Source organism: Triticum aestivum, chromosome 4A (genome assembly GCF_018294505.1).
Source record: "Triticum aestivum cultivar Chinese Spring chromosome 4A, IWGSC CS RefSeq v2.1, whole genome shotgun sequence".
NCBI classification, from domain to species: domain Eukaryota; kingdom Viridiplantae; phylum Streptophyta; class Magnoliopsida; order Poales; family Poaceae; genus Triticum; species Triticum aestivum.
Window position 1 is genome coordinate 132796847 of NC_057803.1, and position 20408 is coordinate 132817254.

Here is a 20408-nt window from a genome sequence, read left to right on the forward strand (position 1 = left end):
GAAGCACGTCAGTAGAACCAGTCTCGTGTAAGCGTACGCGTAATGTTGGTCTGAGCCGCTTCATCCAACAATACTGCCGAATCATGAATCAACTAGTGACGGCAAGCAATATGTATATACCCATGCCCACAACTCCTTTGTGTTCTACTCGTGCATATAACATCTACGCATAAACCTGGCTCGGATGCCACTGTTGGGGAACGCAGTAATTTCAAAAATTTCCTACGCACATGCAAGATCATGGTGATGCATAGCAACGAGAGGGGAGAGTATTATCTACATACCCTCGTAGAACATAAGCGGAAGCATTATGACAACGCGGTTGATGTAGTCGTACGTCTTCACGATCAACCAATCCTAGTACCGAAAGTATGACACCTCCGCGATCTGCACACGTTCGGCTCGGTGACGTCCCACGAACTCACGATCTAGCAGAGTGTCGAGGGAGAGCTTCGTTAGCACGACGGCGTGATGACGGTGATGATGATGCTACCGGAACAGGGCTTCGTCTAAGAACCGCTATGATATGACCGAGGTGGATTATGGTGGAGGGGGCACCGCACACGGCTAAGAGATCAATGATCAACTTGTGTGCCTATGGGTGCCCCCTGGCCACGTATATAAAGGATGGAGGGAGGAGGAGGCCATCCCTCATAGGGCACGCCCAAAGTGTGGAGTCCTACAAGGACTCCCTAGTTCTACTAGGATTCCACCTCCTACATGGAATAGGAAAATGGGAAGGGAGAAGGAGAAGGAAGGAAGGGGCGCCCCCTTTCCCTAGTACAATTCGGACCAGTCCATGGAGAAGGGGCGAGTCCACCCTTGAGGCCTTTCTCTCCTTTCCCGTATGGCCCATTAAGGCCCAATACGAATTCCCGTAACTCTCCGGTACTCCGAAAAAATACCCGAATCACTTGGAACCTTTACGATGTCCGAACATAGCCTTCCAATATATCGATCTTTATGTCTTGACCATTTCGAGACTCCTCGTCATGTCCCCGATCTCATCCGGGACTCTGAACAAACTTCGGTCATCAAATCACATAACTCATAATACAAATTGTCACAGAACGTTAAGCATGCGGACCCTACGGGTTCGAGAACTATGTAGACATGACCGAGACACATCTCCGGTCAATAACGAATAGCGGAACCTGGATGCTCATATTGGCTCCTACATATTCTACGAAGATCTTTATTGGTCAAACCGCATAACAACATACGTTGTTCCCTTTGTCATCGGTATGTTACTTGCCCGAGATTCGATCGTCGGTATCATCATACCTAGTTCAATCTCGTTACCGGCAAGTCTCTTTACTCGTTCTGTAATGTAACATCCCGTAACTAACTCATTAGGTCACATTGCTTGCAAGGCTTATAGTGATGTGCATTACCGAGAGGGCCCAGAGATACCTCTCTGATAATCGAAGTGACAAATCCTAATCTCGATCTATGCCAACTCAACAAACACCATCGGAGACACCTGTAGAGCACCTTTATAATCACCCAGTTACATTGTGACGTTTGGTAGCACACAAAGTGTTCCTCTGGCATTCGGGAGTTGCATGATCTCATAGTCATAGGAACATGTATAAGTTATGGGGAAAGCAATAGCAACAAACTAAACGATCATCGTGCTAAGCTAATGGTTGGGTCAAGTCAATCACATCATTCTCTAATGATGTGATCCTGTTAATCAAATGACAACTCATGTCTATGGTTAGGAAACTTAACCATCATTGATTCAACGAGCTAGTCAAGTAGAGGCAGACTAGTGACACTCTATTTGTCTATGTATTCACACATGTACTAAGTTTCCGGTTAATACAATTCTAGCATGAATAATAAACATTTATCATGATATAAGGAAATATAAATAACAACTTTATTATTGCCTCTAGGGCATATTTCCTTCACGAAGATCTTTATCGGTCGAACCTTTATGACAACATATGTAATTCCCTTTGTCTGTCGATATGTGAAAGTGCAACTAATCCCCGGGTGGTTTGGGTAATTCATAACAACATATAGCTCATTGAACTAATATCCATTCAAGTTCATTATTTCAGAAAGTTCAATGATTGGCATGACATGGACTAGAGATGTGGACCCCTCAAAATGCTAAGGACAAATATTGGCAAAAGCTCAAGACTCTTCATTTCTATTTTAGTGATCCAAGATCACATTGAGTCCATAGGAAAAGCCAATACTATTAAAAGGGGATGAGGTGTTGCTTAATGATCTACTTGCTCAAAATACTTAGTGATATGCTCCAAAGCCCTCAACCACTTTCTCAAATCCAAATATTTCCTAAACCTAAAGTCAAACTCGGCCCCACCGATTTGATCCATCTGGCGCCACTGAGTACACTTGACATAGCCATAGCCAGAAAACCTAATCAGTTCGGTCTCACCAAAAGGGATTTCGGTCCCACCGAGTTCTCAATGCAAACTCTCTGTTTCCCCTTCGTAATGTTTCGGTATCATCGAAAGGAGCGATCGGTCCCACCGAGTTTGCCTGCCCAACTCTTTATTTGCTTATTACTGAAGTTGGTCTCACCGAGTTCATGTAGTCGGTCAAACCGAGATAAGGTTTTGCCCTAACCCTAGCACATCGGTCCAACCGAGTTGATCATGTCGGTCCCACCAAGAATCCTAACGTTCATATTTTTGACTGAATCGGTCTCAGTGAGTTCACCTATTTGGTCTGACCGAGTTGGCTCAAATGTGTGTAATGGTTAGATTTTGTGTGGAGGCTATATATACCCCTCCACCCCCTTCTCTATTCAAGAGAGAGCCATCAGAACGTGCCTACACTTTCACTACTCATTTTTCTGAGAGAGAACCACCTACTCATGTGTTGAGACCAAGACATTCCAATCCAACCACAAGAATCTTGATCTCTAGCCTTCCCCAAGTTGCTTTCCACTCAAATCATTTTTCCACCATAGCCAAATCTGTGCGAGAGAGTTGAGTGTTGGGGAGACTATCATTTGAAGCACAAGAGCAAGGAGTTCATCATCAACACACCAGCTATTACCTTTTGGAGAGTGGTGTCTCCTAGATTGGTTAGGTGTCATTTGGGAGCCTCCGTCAAGGTTGTGGAGTTGAACCAAGGAGTTTGTAAGGGCAAGGATATCGCCTACTTCGTGAAGATCTACCCAAGTGAGGCAAGTCCTTCATGGGCGATGGCCATGGTGGGATAGACAAGGTTGCTTCTTCGTGGACCCTTTGTGGGTGGAGCCCTCCGCGGACTCGCGTTACCCTTCGTGGGTTGAAGTATCCATCAACGTGGATGTACGATAGCACCACCTATCGGAACCACGCCAAAAATCTCCATGTCTACATTGTGTTTGCCTTTCCAAACCCCTCCCTTGACCTTCATATGCAATGTTTTACATTCTGCTGCTATACTCTTAGAATTGCATGTGTAGGTTGATTGCTTGACTTGTGCTAAGTTGCTAAAATCTGCCAAGACTTAAATTTAGAAAAGGCTAGATTTTTATTTGGTCAATAGTCTAATCACCCCCCCTCTAGACCTACCTTCGATCCTACAGTATGTTATTTGCCCGAGATTCGATCGCCGGTATCTCCATACCTAGTTCAATCTCGTTACCAGCAAGTCTCTTTACTCGCTCCTTAATACATCGTCTTACAACTAACTCCTTAGTCACTTTTCTTGCAAGCTTCTTGTGATGTGCATTACCGAGAGGGCCCAGAAATAACTCTTCATCATACGGAGTGACAAATCCAATCTCGATTCACGCCAACTCAACAGATACCTTCGGTGATACCTGTAGAGTACCTTTATGATCACCCAGTTACATTGTGATGTTTGATAGCACACAAGGTATTCCTCCGGTATCCGGGAGTTACATGATCTCATGGTCGAAGGAATATGTATTTGACATTAAGAAAACAGTGGCAATAAACTGAACGATCATATGCTAAGCTAACGGAGGGGTCTTGTCCATCACATCCTTCTCCTAATGATGTGATCCCGTTATCAAGTGACAACACATGTCTATGGTTAGGAAACCTTAACCATCTTTTGATCAACTAGCTAGTCTAGTAGAGGCGTACTAGGGACATGGTATATGTTTATGTATCCACACATGTATTTAAGTTTTTGGTCAATACAATTCTAGCATGAATAATAAACCTTTATCATGATTAAGGAAATATAATAATAACCACTTTATTATTGCCTCTAGGGCATATTTCCAACAAGATGATCGTATGTCAATTCGTAGATGGAAAGAGATGTCATTTGATGAAGAGGATAAGAATTTTTTTCATTGAATTTGGGCTAATGTTTTTTTCTTTAAAATGTGAAGGATTGGTTTTTATCCTATATAGAAATAAAAATCCATTACTACAAACCAGATGGCTCCAAAGAAAAAAATCTTTGAAAAACATGTCCTATAAAATTCCTACAAACCAAAGGAGGCCTTAGCCTAGACTCAGTGGAAAAATCCTATCGTATGCATCAAATGACGTTTCTTCCCATAGAGAAATTGAGATACATATCATCTCACTTCTATGAATTTTTTTATCATTATGATATTTCTATCTTGTGAGCTAAAGGGAGCCAATCCTATATTTTTCATATTCATGTGTTTTACAATCCTATGAATTGAAGAGAGTCCTAAACTTCTTTATAAACAGTACGACGAAGAAACAACGGTTCGACACTCTGCCTTGCAAGGGGTGTGTCCTAGACAATGTATTCAACAATGTTAGATTATCGCCTACTGGTGTGAATAATTAATGCGACACTTATGAAGCTAATCTAGTTCGTGCAACTTTCGTCTTCTTCATCAAGGGTTCGGAGCAGTGGCGGATCCAGTGGGAGTTCCGAGGGTGCCCTGGCATCCCCTCCAAAAATGCAAATCTTTTTTGACCTAGTACTCTTAGTTTAATCCTATATGCATTATAAGGATAGAATGATAAACTGGCATTTTTTATGGTTATACCTGGCATTTCTGTTGTGAGTGAGAAAATTGGTACCCCCTTTGGTCAAAATCTTGGTTCGCCACCGGTTCGGAGAAAAGTTGAGATGCAAAAGTTTAGCTAAATGCAACAAGTTCAAATATATCCGAGGGAAATGTTACATATCAGAGATCTTTGTCGTTATGCATGTCACAATATACTTAGTATGATTCAATTTGTTAAATTAAAGATTAAAGTCGGATTCATCTTCAAAAGAAGTAGTGCACCATGATGCGTCTGTTAATGTGGGAAGGAGATGCACAGTCAGGATGGCGGCGGTGGCTTCAACGGTCAGTTTGGTTGCCTTCCTGACGAACTCGTGCCTGGCCATGATCGTCCCTAAAACCTGCGTGAAACTTGTTTGGATAGTATCCTGAGCATTTGACAACATGACCGGCCTGGAAATGTATGTTGTCGTCATTAGCACGGGTCAATCTAGGTGCCGCCATTAGCCTGAGGCCAGGCCACCGATTTCACAAGCCTCTCAAAAATAATATCTATACCCTCAAAAAGAAAATATATTCTTTAATGCTTTTCCGAGCATCAACCAAACGTCATTCTATCAGACGAGCTTGCCCAGGCATATACTCCCTCCGTCCCATAATATAAGAGCGTTTCTGACATTATACTAATGTAAAAAACGCTTTTACATTATAGGACGGAGGGAGTACGACACAGATGCTCTCAGGCCTATTCCAGGCAATGACTTTTTACAGGCACCTAGGGCAGGACAGGACTCAAAACCAAACAAGCCCCAAATGGTCGGCGACGGATTGCGGCACGTCGACATCCCCTGCTCCGAACAACCATTCATAGTATATATTTGTATTTGTACGGGTTTATATTTGATTATTTGTTGGATGCTGGAGCGACGTCGCTGGAGCCACAGGGCCGGTGGCGCGGGACGGCTCGGAAATTTGCACGGGAGATTGATGTGGCCGTGCCTGTGTGTCACGCTTGGGTTCACAACTACTAGGTGGCACCCGAGCTAGCATGGTTGTTGCTAGCTACTACTAGTACTACTGACTACCAACACACACATGAGCAGTCAACTGGTTAAAAGATAACAGTGGTACTCTGTCCTAGAGCGGTTGCTGATGTTTGCTCCTCTCTTTTTCCCTGGACGGAGAAGAAGGTAGCGTAGCGTCAGCACGCACCGTGTTGGTGTTGGTCCATCCCATGGCCGGCGCGCGGGCTGCTTTGCGTTGGTTAACCACTTTGTCAGATAGGGACCTGGAAAGTCCTCCCACTAAACACACGGGCTAATAAAAGGAAATTGCTGGGAACCGCGGCTGCGGGTGTGGCCGGCAGGAGGCCACGAGGTCCTCGTGCCACCACTCAACCATATCACCCACGCACCATCAGCTAACTTATGCTACGTACAGTACAACTACTGGATAGTTAGTTGATGCTACACTACATGCTCCTGTCCTTGTTTATAGGACGGTCCATTCTCAGACCACAGAGATCACGGGGTCATACTAGTTTAGGAACTGGAGAGGCGACGTCTCTAAATCCCAGTCCCCCTTTCTTCACAGTTTCAATCTTGCTTTATTAGCAAAATAGTGTTAGCGACTAATCCAAAACCCTAATTCTTTATGTGCACGTGTTTTAAGCGCAAAGTATTATCCAGAGGGTAATATTTTGAAGGCAGGTCCAAAGAAAGGTTCGTCGTTTACCTGGCAGAGTATTGTGGCAGGTATTCAAACATTCAGAAGAGGGTGTATATGGCGTGTGGGTACAAGAGCGCAGATAGATATATGGCAGGACCCATGGATTCCATCAAGCCCATCGCAGAAAGTTATTACCCCTCGAGGATCAGTGATGCTAAGATACGTGGAGAAATTGATTGATCCTCATTATGGCCAGTGGGATGAAGCTTTAATCCAAGACGCGTTCTCTCCAGTTGATGCATATAGGATCCTCCAAATACCTCTAAATGTTCAGGTGATGGAGGACTTCATAGCATGGAATTACATGAGAGCAGGGATCTTTTCGGTCCGGTCAGCTTATCACATAGAATTTGAACACATGTATGGACATCGTCTTGCTAGATCTGATGGTCAAGGAAATGCCCAAGCTAACACAATATGGTATGAAGTGCGGAATCTTAAACTCCCTGGAAAGATTAAGCATTTTGCTTGAAAGGTACTGAATGGATCACTGCCTTGCTATGGAATATTGGCAAACAGACATATCCCGCTTACCCCACAGTGTCCATTTTGCTCGGTTGGGTTGGAAGATATTCAACATTGCTTGTTCACATGCAAGAGAGTGCAGGAAATCTGGTCAGAATTGGGGGTTCATAATGTTATACTGGAGGCTATTATGCAGGACCGGTCTGGATCAGTAACTACAAGATTCTCAGTCGGACACAGGGCGTTTCTAAAGGTTTGCCCACGTCCGAACTAATACTGGTGGCGGCCTGGTATCTTTGGTGGCAGAGGCGCTAACATATGAAAGGGGAACTGATTCAAACAGCAGAGAAAGTAGCCATATCAATTAGAGTTCTAGCTACCAACTTTATCCGTGCTTACTCAAGCAAGTTTTCGGATGCAACAAAGTTCAAGTTGAGTCTGACAGCAGTTTCGTGGTGGAATCAGTGCAGAACTCGGATTATACGGGATTAAATATAGCCACGATTTTGGAGTGCAGAGAACTTGCTCTTGATTTGGCCAATACAGTATACTCTCATTGTCTCGTGAAGCTAATGAGGCTGCTCATATCTTAGCTAGCAACTCTTTTAGCAATAGATCTTCCTCTTTTGGGGAATCTAATATTCCGGACTTTATTTCTCATGCTATTGTAAACAACCTGCCTTTGATTTAAGGAATAAAGTCTTGATGTTTCAAAAAAAAACTGGAGAGGTGACGTGGCAAGTGGAAAAGGGAACCAGCAAGCAGCCTAACCTCATCAATGGACGGTCCAATCGGAGAAGCCTCCAACCCATGGCTGGTACACGCCACCCGTGTCCTCTCTTAGCACCATTCGATCCGCAAGCAAAATATGCCACCTCGTACCATTTATCCGTCCACGATAAGAGCTAGTTACATGTATGGTGCTGGCGGGTGAGAAGTTCATCGCACGGTCGTCAGCCATCACCATCACATGATTAATTAAAACTAAGTAGAGTAGATACATGTATCCGTCCACAATCATTCCCACTTGTTGCTAAAAGGCAACGTCTTGCTCTCGTTTCATTTAGCATGCGCAGACCAGTGCAGCAGCCAGGCACGCTAAACACATTGGTATTACTCCCTCCGTCCCATAATATAAGAAGCGTTTTTTACACTACATCACATCACATCGCTTGATGACCGGACGATTGGTTTATGAATCACGATGGCCACCACCATCTCTTGGTCTCCAGGGATTTCCTGACCTGCTGGCCGAGGGTGGCAAAGTTTTCCGCCTCGCTCTCAAACTCTGCAGATTCTTCGACCATTTTCTGGCATCCAAGAAACAGGATGTCAGTGTCGTCAAGATTTACCGTACTCTCTTGGCGTCGATTGAACAATAGAAGGAACCAAATCGTTTTACCGCGAGTTTCTCCTGCCGCTCCATGAGCTTATCCTTCGCGTGCGCCGCTGCCGCGGCAGCATCCTGGAGCGCAATTTACAGCTACTAGCTAAATCAGCAAGAGACAAGCAATATAGGAGTAAATGCAAAATTCAAAGGTGGAGAAATATAATACCCCGTTGAATTTATATTTTGTGAGGATCTCTTGGGTGCTTCTCATTCTGGGTTGCTCGACCTCCGGCTCTGGTAGCAGATAGTAGTTCACATTGTTGTCAGAAAAAAAAGGGGGGGTATTTGTGTGTTCGTATCCTTGGAATTGGATGCAGGAGACCCCCTTAACCTTACCTGCTTTGTTATTCCAATTAAAAATGGACCAAGGGGACGACGGCTCGTTCTTCGGATCATCAGTGCTTGCCATCGGCTTCTCGCTTAGGTTTCGTGTGGTGAAACTTTATTTCAATTGCACTTTTTTCCTTTGAATCCTTCTTGATGTGATCGATGCTACCAAGAACTAACAGCTATTAGATCATCCTGCGTTGGAAACTTCATGTTAAGCCAGTACAACAGACAACAGAGAGGAGATCAAATAAATTTCAACATGCCACGCCGCCTTATCTGGTAGCCGGAATCCAGCGGAACAGGCGGAGACATTTAGAGCCAATTCACCTGCGACAGAGGATGCTTGACGGACGGACGGAGCCTTTGTTCTACGCTACGAAATCCAAGGTGAATTCGAGACCCCAACGTGGATAGCAGCCAGCAAAGAGAGCAAAACAGAGACGGTCTTTTTCTTTCTGGCCACCAACGTTTGGTTGGCCACCTTGAACTGTGGCGTGCCACCAATATCTTGGGAGCGCTTATTTTTGGGCAGCATACGCCTGTCATTTTTTTTCTTCCTTTTTCGAACCATATATGTTCTGGCTATAGGCATCTGGGAGTTCGGGACGATCTAGCTGAAACTACCCACGGAAGCCACAGAAGAAATTGCCTTGACAACATAGGAATAGATAGAACACATGTGCTAATTGGAAAAGAAAAAAGAAAAACATGTGCAGGCAAAACGGCCTCAAGAGAATCGATCTTGATCCAAGGAAACAACATGTGCACGGGGCCTTCTGAAAGACCACGACCCAGGCGGAGGTGTTCAGGACCCACGCATGCAGTTGCCACCAACGAGCCGGACAACTTACCGCTGTCTGTCCTGGGTTAAGCTGGCATTATACAAGAGCCAACTTCTCACTCTGGAGTATGCCTGTCGAATTCAGTAATTTTAAATTCTGTGCAAACAATTTCACAAGTTTAAGATACAGAAACTGTGCAGCAGAATCCAATCCAGTGTTACAATTTAACCTTAGTTTACAGTACTACAAGACGGTGTGCCTCCGACTGCACAATCCACTATATTTACCAGGAAACCAGACAATCTAACCAGGTGTTTACAAAATTTACTTCAGATTTACCGGACCAGCAAGCTGACCTCTCCCTTGGTTAATCTATCTACGCTGACAGTGGACAGGTAGCTTGCTGTCAACACTTCATATCCATTCAGATTCCAACAACAAAGCTCTGAGAACCGGACAAGAGAAAAGGGGCCGCCAACTAGATCAGACCGCATAATCGGGGTCTAGAGCAGAGCTGCTTCCCATTCGCTTTCACCAAGGCTACCACTCCGGCTGTCAAGCCAGCGAAGATGATGGATGAGATGAGGTGTTGTGCGCTCCGTCCAACTGCAGATGGGAAGACGAGATCAGTAATACACGGTGCTAAACGGGAACCTACTGAGCGAAGATGAGTACAAGGCAGACCTTGACTAAGAGTGAAAGTTGTGACAGTGATCCCACCAACTATGATTGCCGACGCCACAGGAAGATACTTTTTCCCAGCAAATGCAAAACTTATGTCAGATTCGATTGCATGGTTAATGCTGACTATAGTGGTTGGTTGAAGAATAGGAAGAGTTGCGAAAGCCATCTATAAATGAGAGGAACCACACTAAGGCAGAGAAGATGGACAAGGCTGCTTACTGGTGCAGATTCAAATCCAATGATTTGAAAAGGAGAAGAACTGCTTTTGCTGACCGTGTAGTAACCACTGATAAGATCTAGAGCATCCTAGAGTTGAAATTTTGGTTTCAGAAGAACCATACAATTAGCACAACTTTGTAAAATATAAACTCCAGTACTAAGAACAGGTGTTACAAGTGATAATCTAGCATGAAGCGTGGGGGCAAGTTATAATCTAGCAACGAACAAACTGTATCAAAAGCTAACTGAAAGAAACATACCTAAAAACAATTATTTTCTGATAAAAGTAGGACATCTATTAATGATAGCAAATATTAGGTGGGAATGCAAGATAGTTCGTGTGGAACATCACAAACGACCATACGTTGACAACTTACTTGTCGCACTCCATCATGAAAATTGTTCAAATAATACCGGGAAAGAGCGCTCATGCCATCTTTAATCAATCCAGGCAATGTCTGCCTTCCATACCTGTGTTATTTGAGTTGTCAAGAACTGGACGATATGCACATAACAAGGTTGATTCAGGAAGATTGATGTAGCAAGATATGCTAGAAATTACCTTACAAGGTCTCCCTTTAAGGCATAAGAACCAGCATATTCAAGGCTTAGCTCATCACCATGCTCAACCCACACTGCCAAGCATGTATTAAGCATGAATACGATACATGTAAAACTGTCTAAAGCACCATACTAAACATCACCATACCTTACATTTTTTAAATTTATCGTTAATGCTATCAGATTGAGAGATACTTTCAGCTGATGATAATGCCCCCATTCGTTGCAGCTGTGAGTCCAAAGATTTTCTTGCAAGGAAACTCTGGAAAGCAGCACTCAAAAAGAATTCACCATGACGATATGAAATGATTCAGCAAGGTGTTCATCAGACAATTAAAAGTAGCAAGGTCTGAATCACGAAAAACTAAGTCTGTCAATCAAAATAATGTGATATCAATCACATGAATATTTAGACCTTCCTATTGTATTTTAGTCAAGGTTACTGTTCATTCAGCTGCAACCTCAATATAGTCGCAAGGGAGTATAGTTGCTTCAAGGAACTAAGGCCGAACCAAGTCAGAACTATATTATGGTTTTTTAATGGAAACCTGTAGGGGAGGCTCCGGCAGTAACTTTTATTTACTATTAAAAAATATTTACATTAAAGAGATATTAACAATGCTGAGGGGGCTGTACAAACACAGATGAGAGGAGGGGGCTACAGAGCTTAAACAAGGGAGCTACTCCAGGCTCAGAGAGAAGCTGCAAGCTCCTCACTCATTAAGAAAGGTAAGAGAAGGAGATCCTTCTTGACGAGGAGAGATCAAGCAAAAAAGCGAAATAGAGCCATGGCTACATGGATCCCCTTTCTTTAAAACAAATACAGTATTTTAAAACCTCAAAATACCGAAATTTGTTTTACATCTATATATAGATGTGTAGTGTGTAAGTATAAATTTTCATTAGTATATCTTTTCAGTTGTGATGTACGCAAAAAAGACAAATATGTGGATTAAAAAATAGAGTTACTATTTGCTTTTATGGATCCACAAATTTGTCTTTTCTATGCAGCTTAAAAACTAATGCATTTCTCAATAAGATTTTGCAGATATATCTGTGGGAAAAAAAGCTTTTAAACTTCAAAATGTGTTTTTTGCCCTTTTGGAAATACAGGGCTGCATGAAGCCTGAGAGCAAAATTGCCAAACCCAGACCAAGAGGTTAGGTTACAAGGGCTAACATTGTCAAAGATCGTAGCATTTCGTTGCTTCTAGATGTTCCAGGCAACAAGGACAAAGCCACCATGAAGAAACGATTGTGGAAGTGAATCTTTGCATCTCAAGATGATCAGAGTCAGAGCTGGTGTTCAGGGGAATGCCAATGGGACATACCCATTCATATATCCTGTGAATATCCACTAAGTGCATTCACATGAGTCCATGTCATCCGCATGCTCCAACCCAGCTGCCCCCTTGAAGAAATTGTTGCTTACTAGCTTCTCGACTCCCACAAAGATTGTATTCATAAGAATTTTGTGCTACACATCCCACAGCAATGTACATTTTCTAGTTAATACCTTATATTACTCCCTCCGTTCCATAATGTAGTGCGTATAGATTTTTTGAAAAGTCAAACTGTGCAAACTTTGACCAAGTTTATAGATAAACCTATTTATATCTATAATACCAAATATATAAAATATGAAACTATATCTTATGATGAATCTAATGATATATGATTGGCATTCTAGATGTAAATGTTTTCGTCCACATGGTCAAAATTTGCGAGGTTTAACTTTTTTTTAAATCTATATGCACTACATTGTGGAACGGAGGGAGTAATGTCTAACTAATATGTAAATAATTACAAGAAATTAGGCTGCTCTTTGATCTTTGCAATCGAGAACTGTCTGTTATACAACTGTAATGGTGGCATAATGATCTAGACACTCAACTTAACTAGAGCGAAAAGTTTTGCAGGGTACAGTGCTAGGAGCACAAGGTTGCAAATCCACCTACTCAGTTAGGAAAGTGCGCGTACGGTTACAAACTGTTAACTTTGTGTTTCAATGAAAACATAATGCAAATAAGTTAACAATTTTGAAAAAAAAAACAATGTTTATCAAACTGGATCTGATAAATAAGGTGAACAGACCTGTGTCACATTTGTGCGGTCCAGGCAATCTATGCAGTTGGACCTAACGACGCCACTTTGGTCCAATAATATCTCTCCTTTAGAGTTCATAAGGAAATATCTACTCCGCTGGCCCAGAGATGAACCAAGAGCAAATTACTTGCCACAGTTAAACTTGAGTGGTTGAAATGGATACTAAAGTGGTATTATTAGGAAAAATAAAGAGTGGAATATTCGTTATTCAGAAATTACCCTTGTTTCTGAATAGCTTCCTCAATTTCATCATAGAGAACTTGCAAGTTATCAAAGTTCCCTCCGCGACAAATATGATGGAAATCAAAGTGCACATACCTGTTAGAAAAGGACAACATTATTAGCATAGAACAAATGAATGCTATGTGACACATAATCCCTAGGAGATAGTAAGTACTACTCCCTCCGTTCCGAATTACTTGTCGCAGGTATGGGTGTATCTAGATGTATTTTAGTTCTAGATACATCCATTTCTGCGACGAGTAATTTGGAACGGAGGGAGTACTTCACTACTTGCAGCTTTGCAAATAAAAATCGATAGAATAGATAAGCACTTTCAGGAAACGTAAGCTCATAAAGCACCTGATATCAGGAAAGTTCTGCATTTCAGCAGCAAATGCATTGCTTAAATTTCCTTCATCACCTTGCTGCAATAAAAAAAAGGTCGGACAAACTGTCATCTGTCTCTGCTGTACGGCCTGAAAGAATAATCTGATTATCTGACTGAAAGTTTGATATTTTCAAGAGGTCAAGACGTAGCTACAGACAATTTTATTTTTTCTGTTTCAGTCTTCAATTTGCTAAAACAGGCTAGAACTGGGTGTAATAACATGAGCAGTTCACATTTTTTTACACATGGACTGCTCGCTCTGTGCTTGATTCTACACAAGTCCTTTCACATTGTAGCTTAAAATGTAAAGACTGAAATAAATCAGCATATCATGAATTGATTTAATCACAAAACAACTCACACTTCCAATATGAATTCAAAAACTTACTTTATCGGTCAGATCAATAACCATTGTGTCTCCATATCTTTGTGAAAGATCGTGAAAGTGGCGTTCAACAACCTTCGTCTGTGAGTGATAATAGTTTGAGAGAAGTCAGCAGGTTGTATTCAGTGAGGGTGGCCATTAGATATACACGTTGATGTCAATATGTTCCTACCATTTCTTCATGTTCAATAATGCTGGGTCGTGGTTTGTAGCTTAAATCCACTATCTGTTCCCAGAGAAGTGGAATAGAGCCCCGAACCTAACAAGGGAGTTGTAAAATATTAATCTAAATGTCGTCACATAACATCGCATTTATAGGATTAACATCACGTTTCTTTTGGATATGTCATGATCATCCAGCAAAGAAGCTTATCTCATTATATCATGAAATCACCTGTATAAATGAGGACGTCAAACCTTCATACTCAACCAGCTGTTCTGTCTCGACAAAATTGGCGGTGGCACCTTCCAGATTTGCACCCCTTCTCCACATTCTTGTCCCTGCAATGAATGGGTGGATGACAATGAGAAGTTAGTCCCAGTTGCTAATATCCAATTGAAATGTTAGGGAAAAAATGTACAACCTAAACGCCTGTTGCATCTCCGAGAGAATAAAGTTATTCTGACTAGTCTATCCTTCAAGGTAAATTGCTCTGTCTGAAAACGTAAAATAGTCAAGGATGGACCAACTCCTGAAGCATATTTCCTCCAATGCTGAAATACAAATGATGGGGACAGCATTGCATATTTGCACAATGGAAGGAGAAGCCAATGGCCAGAAGGTAAGTACACAGTAAACAGTAACAAGTGCAGATATAGTTACTACTGTATTATATTTTCATGGAATTTGTTGAAATTTTAGGATATTTCCTTGGATCAGTGGGGTAATGAACTCATCAAGCTGCAACAACGTATAAAAATAGGTAAGTAATCTGAAAAGGAAAATCAGAAAAACATTCGTATTCTCTTCAAATAGGATTACCTTAGTTTCAATAAGCTCCTCTAACAAATTCCTGTTCCAAACAAACCGTGGATCAGCCTGAAAAATAAAGTTAACTACTTGAAGAGCAGTGACCATGAAAGAATCCTTTTGGTAAGTTGCCTGATTCTTTATAAGGAAAGACTAAATCAGGCAGGATTGAAACGTAATAAAGGCTTGTACAGCTTTATGGTTGCCAAGTATTAGGAACTCGTCGTGTGGATGTGAATCATCAGAAATACACCGATCTCAACCAAGAATGTCTGGTGAGGATGTGCCAGCTCATAATGACAGAAGAATAGAGTATATATAGAGATACTATGACTTTAGTCTTTACAGTCTCAATTGTGAAGCACAGGTGTTTAAACTGTTACAGGGGTAATTTTAAGGTTTTGCTCTTTTTATATTAATTTACAGTTGCATGTGCATGTATACTGGTTAGGATGTGCTTGCACTGAAATTAAGCATAAATGTAAGATTAATAACAAAACTAAAAAGAACAAAGACAGTAGCCAAAAGATCCAAATACTACAGGCAATATGCAATATGCTCACCAGCTATATTTGGGTTCTAAACTATGTTATATTGTTATTTTTATAGTTTTGCTATCTGTAAAAAAAACTAAGTCTACTTCTACATTAAATATTTGCCTCATCTTCAGTGGGTAGTTGCACCCTTCTACACCTAAAGTTACATGCAGATTTCTATGCAACTTTAGTCTTCATGGTGTGCAACCTGGTCGACTTAGAAAACCTGTTTCTCATGTGGCTGGGACATATCAAATTCATTGTGTTGATGAGTATGTAACAACTCAAGTATAATAAGACAGTTGAATATTAAAATGCAAATAATAAACCAATATTAACCTGCTTCCATAGTGGCTTATGTACCCTCCCCGCAGCCAGCTTTGATGCCCTCTGCAAGCTACAAATAACGAGAGCTCATATTATAGAGAAAAGAACAGATCAAAAAAATTATCATAATTCTGCGATGCATGAAACTACATAATAAACATTTTTCAGCTGCCTTTTTTCAGAGACACACATGACAGAATACTTACTTTAATGTCAAATCCCTGTCGTATGAATAATAAAGTCCGCAAGTAGTTTCTGCAATTCTCAAGAGAGACATGAAGTATGCCTCATCTCGTTTCTGCAGGCAGATGTATAAACAAGTTAAAATGCACTCTCACAAAACAAAAATATCATGTAAAGGTAATCATGTTCCGGTTATGATCAAACAATGTGAGTCAAATTGCATCAAATATTCATCTATTCCATACTTCCTCTGAAGTTAAATGCTTTATAGCCTCGTTGCAGCACAAGAATTTCATCGAATTTGCATGGTAAACTGTGGAAGCCCCATAAGAGCCAGCATCCTTGCGAGAAGTGATGACAAGTACGTAGCTTCCTGATAAGAACAAAGTTTTGAAATGTGGAACAGCCGCTCCGGCATAAAAACCTGATTTCCAGAAATGTTCTTGAAAAACAAACTAGCAGTGCTAAGGTGAAAACATACAGAAAGGCGCAAGAAAATCTAGAAAAACAGGGCAAGAAAATATAAAAACATTATGTTTAACTGATGACGGCCAATCAAAACATATTTCCAGGATTTACCTAGTAGTGACATAAGTTCAATTAACCCAAGCAGCAACATTTATGAATTGCTGAACACCTGAGAGTCATGCGCAACTCAGCTAACTTTACAGCACAAAGTAGAGAGCCTGCATTGTAAAGACCTGTATTTGGGGGTTTTCGTTTTTTGTTCGCCCTGACTATTTCAGTCATCACTGTACCCCAAGAGTTTATCCTTTCTCGCAAATACGGCACTCAGACTATGCAGCGCATGGGGACATACAAACCCAATTCAAGTCAATAAATTATAGAAGAAATCTAGCTGCAAATGCAGATTCACAAAGCACAGCACATAATCGGTGTGTGATCAATTTCTAGTTTTGAAAACAGTATCTGCTGAATAATATGTTGCCAAAAATGGAAGTTTGTGTACCAAAACACTGTGCATCTTGATGCAGCTTTCTTTAATGTAACAATTGTAAGTTACATGCTGCAACAACTTTAGCATTTGTAGACTGCCTGAACATGCTTCTGTTCATCAATACTAGTACAGAGGCAGACAAAGAACAACAAAGTATAAGCAGGTAAATATTACCTCCGTCCCAAATTAGTTGTCTTAGATTTGTCCAGAAACGGGTGTATCTAGACAAATCTGAGACAAGTAATTCGGGCGGAGGGAGTAGCTATCAGTCAGTCATACAATGTTTGCTTGATGCCACCTCTGGATACAAATGGGCGTGATGCGACCGTTCAAGTTACAGAGAGAACATTGGCTTCACAAGCAATTTTAGATCAAATTCATGTCTAAGAAGCAAACTAAAAAGATTAAAGACTAGAATATCATAAAGCTACATGTACTTCGTTCATAACAAAATTTGAGCGAGAATGGGAAACCTTCCCAGTTCCATTACTATGACCTATCAATTACAGGAGTTCAAGTTCAGCAAAAACAGAAGAAACAGAGCATGCAAGTGGCCATCAGAAGACCAACATGTGAGATAATAGCTGAAACAGAACAAGTGGGACACAACAACTGGATACAAAGGAAATGGTCTCTCCATGATAGAATCACCGACTATACTTCGAAGGAAGTTTTTGCATCCTTTGACATCTCATTTAACTGATCCAAGTGATCCAATAAAATTGGTTTTACAAAAACTTCTCACGGAATGCTGGATACGAAAACTTCATATAAATGAAACTAATGAAAACTCAAAATCAACCACAGATTTATGCTTTTACTCGAAATAGCAGTGCCCACCAATTGCTTGAGCGTGAAAAAACTTTCATCATCTTTCTTTTAACTCACATGGGGATGTATCATTATACTGTTAAAACACTGTATTACATCATTATGTGGAGTTAAAGTTAAAATTGGGAATTGGCACCATTTATGCGCGATATTATATTGGGAATGCGCGATATTATATTGGGAATGCGCGATATTATATTAGAACAGAGAATTTACTTTCAACAATGAAATAGATCAACCATGGGATGTTTTGGCTTTTGTGGGATTTTTCTAGCTAATATCTTTTTTTAGATGACCTTTATGTACTTTTAGTTTTTATCAGAATAGGTGATCAAAGATACTTCTTATCGGTTGAGTTTAAATAGCTACATACTTTAAGAAGGTTTTATTCAATCAGAGCAAATGTCAGTAAATTATGGGAGTGCCATTTTTTCTGAGAATTCTAGCATAATTTTCATTAGTTGTGATATAGCAAGATACAAGCAATATAGACTGTCAATCGGCTCCTTCTGTGAGGCACGGATTTCGATCTAGAAGTACATGTAAGTATGTAACACATAACAGATGTTCGATGGCTATGTATAATTCATATGATAGACGACGATGTAAACAGCGATCACAACACAACTCTAGGGCATGAGTTTCATGACCATGTTTTTCTAAAATATTACTCCCAATATATCTCGGTTTAGGTTGATCTACATGTTCAGGAACATTAGTCCTAGTGTGCATACATTGTCATCTTCTTTGATCTTGTTTGTGTAGGTTTGAGTCTCTCCTTAACGAAAGCTAAACGCGAACCTTTCTTTAGGTTTGAGTCTTTCTTATACTGAAAACTTGAAAGCAGAGTTTAAATTTGATCTCTAACTGGTGCAGCAAGCTTTTTAGTATGTTTGCTTTTGAGAGGGCGGTACATTTTCAACATGTCTTTCCAGGGAAGCTTTTCAATATGCAGAGGTACAGATACTATGCCAGATGGTCCAAGCATCCAATATGTGAAATCACACTGTGGTGAAATTTAATGATAACAGAGATTTATGGTTGGTTGCTTTTCCTTTTTTTTCTGTGATTTTTCTAGCATGTTTCTCTTCTTTCTGGTTAGCCCGTCATTTACTTTAATTTATAATGGAGAGTGTTAGTCCTAGAGCTGCATAAGTTGTCATTATTTTGATCTTGTTTGCATAGGTTCGAGTCTCTCCTCAACAGAAGCTAAACACGAATCTTTCTTTAGGTTTGAGTGTTTCTCCTTTATTGAAAGCAGAGTATAGACATGCCGGGCCCGTTTCAAGCAAACTTTAGAATTGATTCCTTCCACCTGTTTCTGCCCGTTTGAGCTTTTGATGAGATAGCTGGCCGGGTTGCTCAAAGTTTGGAACAAAAAATCGAAAAAAAAAACGTAGTTTACCTACTAGTAATATATGAATGAAAGGAGCTTTCTGAACACATTTCAGAGAAGGGTTCAGTTCTGGGGATAGTTCTTTTAATTGTTTCGGCGAGGGCAAATGTTGACAGTTTGACTCACCGGCGAGCAACCTGATCATACCGGCCACTCCGTATATCTTGGAGACCTTACAGTCGCTCCCGGCAGCGGCTTCCTCTGCACGCGAGCAAACGAACAGGTAAGCAAAACACCCACTCACGAGCCGAACACGCGACACCAACGAAATCCAGGAGCGAGCCCGCTAGAAATGCGCCGCTGGGAAATCTGCCGACGGTCTAGGGCGGGCGTGACCTGCGGAGAGGGGGCGGAGGGAGCCGTCGGAGCGGGCGACGGCGAAGGCGCCGCCGCCGTCGAGCGAGCGAAAGACGTAGCGGTCGCGGAACTCCCGCAGCTCGAGCTCCCGGCTGCAGGATCCCGGCCGCAGGGGCTCGTCGGCGAGCAGCGGGGCCTCGTCGGCGTCGGTCGCCATCGGCGTGCGGGCTTGGGCTTGGCTCTGGACTGGTCTCTCGCCGGATCCCGAAACGGGGAGAGAGGAAAGAGAGAGCGGGGGACAGGACAGGACAGGAGGGGTGATGACTGACGTGGCACTGCGTGTGGGCCAGCCTCGGGTTTACTCGGTGGGGCCAGGGGTAGCTGACGGAAAGGGACCCGCGGGGCGCGAGCCGCCACTACCAGCTGCTTCGCGGGGCGCCGGGCGGCTTCGGCGTGACTCGCTCGGTTTTTTTTTTCGCTTCGGAGATGGCGACTGCGGACGGGTGTGCGCGACTCGTTCTTTGTTTTCCTTTCCCGCCGCGCGACCCGTTCCTGTCCCTGTTTCTGTTGCGGCGGGCCCCGGCTCGGATTCCCCAAAGCTCGTGGGTGCTTTCGTACCGAGTCGGATCTGGTTCAAAGAGCCCACTACGGGCGGTACGACAAACTTCAGCAATAAATGAAGAGAGATCATTACGGAGTGCTTCTAGAAGAGCGA

General features: G+C 42.0%; 2 protein-coding genes across 4 annotated transcripts; both read right to left on the reverse strand.

The window, feature by feature from the left end:
• Positions 1-8023: 8023 nt before the first annotated feature.
• LOC123085573 (uncharacterized) lies at positions 8024-9622 on the reverse strand. The gene is made up of 5 exons (XM_044507238.1): positions 9177-9622; positions 8856-9041; positions 8686-8753; positions 8532-8594; positions 8024-8439 (listed from the first exon to the last, which is right to left on the reverse strand). Exons 2-5 carry the CDS (start codon positions 8926-8928, stop codon positions 8329-8331), a joined length of 315 nt encoding a protein of 104 aa, XP_044363173.1. The 5' UTR covers positions 8929-9041; positions 9177-9622; the 3' UTR covers positions 8024-8328.
• Positions 9623-9759: 137 nt separating this feature from the next.
• On the reverse strand, positions 9760-20029 carry LOC123085572 (phosphoinositide phosphatase SAC8). Of its 3 annotated transcripts, none has more exons than XM_044507235.1 (20): positions 19733-20029; positions 19523-19597; positions 16457-16584; positions 16235-16326; positions 16041-16098; positions 15178-15234; positions 15063-15096; positions 14780-14860; positions 14590-14696; positions 14368-14454; positions 14199-14276; positions 13783-13898; positions 13420-13518; positions 13189-13288; positions 11249-11357; positions 11097-11169; positions 10912-11005; positions 10535-10621; positions 10316-10382; positions 9760-10237 (listed from the first exon to the last, which is right to left on the reverse strand). In XM_044507235.1, exons 1-20 carry the CDS (start codon positions 19908-19910, stop codon positions 10110-10112), a joined length of 1848 nt encoding a protein of 615 aa, XP_044363170.1. In that variant the 5' UTR covers positions 19911-20029; the 3' UTR covers positions 9760-10109. The 3 variants fall into 3 exon arrangements, with proteins under 3 accessions (XP_044363170.1, XP_044363171.1, XP_044363172.1); XM_044507236.1 differs by having other exon boundaries at positions 13783-13847; positions 19733-20028; XM_044507237.1 differs by lacking the exon at positions 16457-16584 and having other exon boundaries at positions 19733-19949.
• Positions 20030-20408: the final 379 nt, after the last annotated feature.

Bases quoted from the DNA above. Each gene is read 5' to 3' on its own strand.
- LOC123085573 (XM_044507238.1), bottom strand. From the start codon at position 8,928: ATGGCAAGCACTGATGATCCGAAGAACGAGCCGTCGTCCCCTTGGTCC. The intron at 8,754-8,855 runs GTAAGGTTAAGG...ATCTGCTACCAG, and splicing joins TAATTGGAATAACAAAGCAG to AGCCGGAGGTCGAGCAACCC. The intron at 8,440-8,531 runs GTAAAACGATTT...CTTGGATGCCAG, and splicing joins AGCGGCAGGAGAAACTCGCG to AAAATGGTCGAAGAATCTGC.
- LOC123085572 (XM_044507235.1), bottom strand. From the start codon at position 19,910: ATGGCGACCGACGCCGACGAGGCCCCGCTGCTCGCCGACGAGCCCCTG. The intron at 16,585-19,522 runs GTGAGTCAAACT...TGTTCTTATCAG, and splicing joins TATGATCAGGTTGCTCGCCG to GAAGCTACGTACTTGTCATC. The intron at 16,327-16,456 runs GTATGGAATAGA...ATCTGCCTGCAG, and splicing joins AGCATTTAACTTCAGAGGAA to AAACGAGATGAGGCATACTT.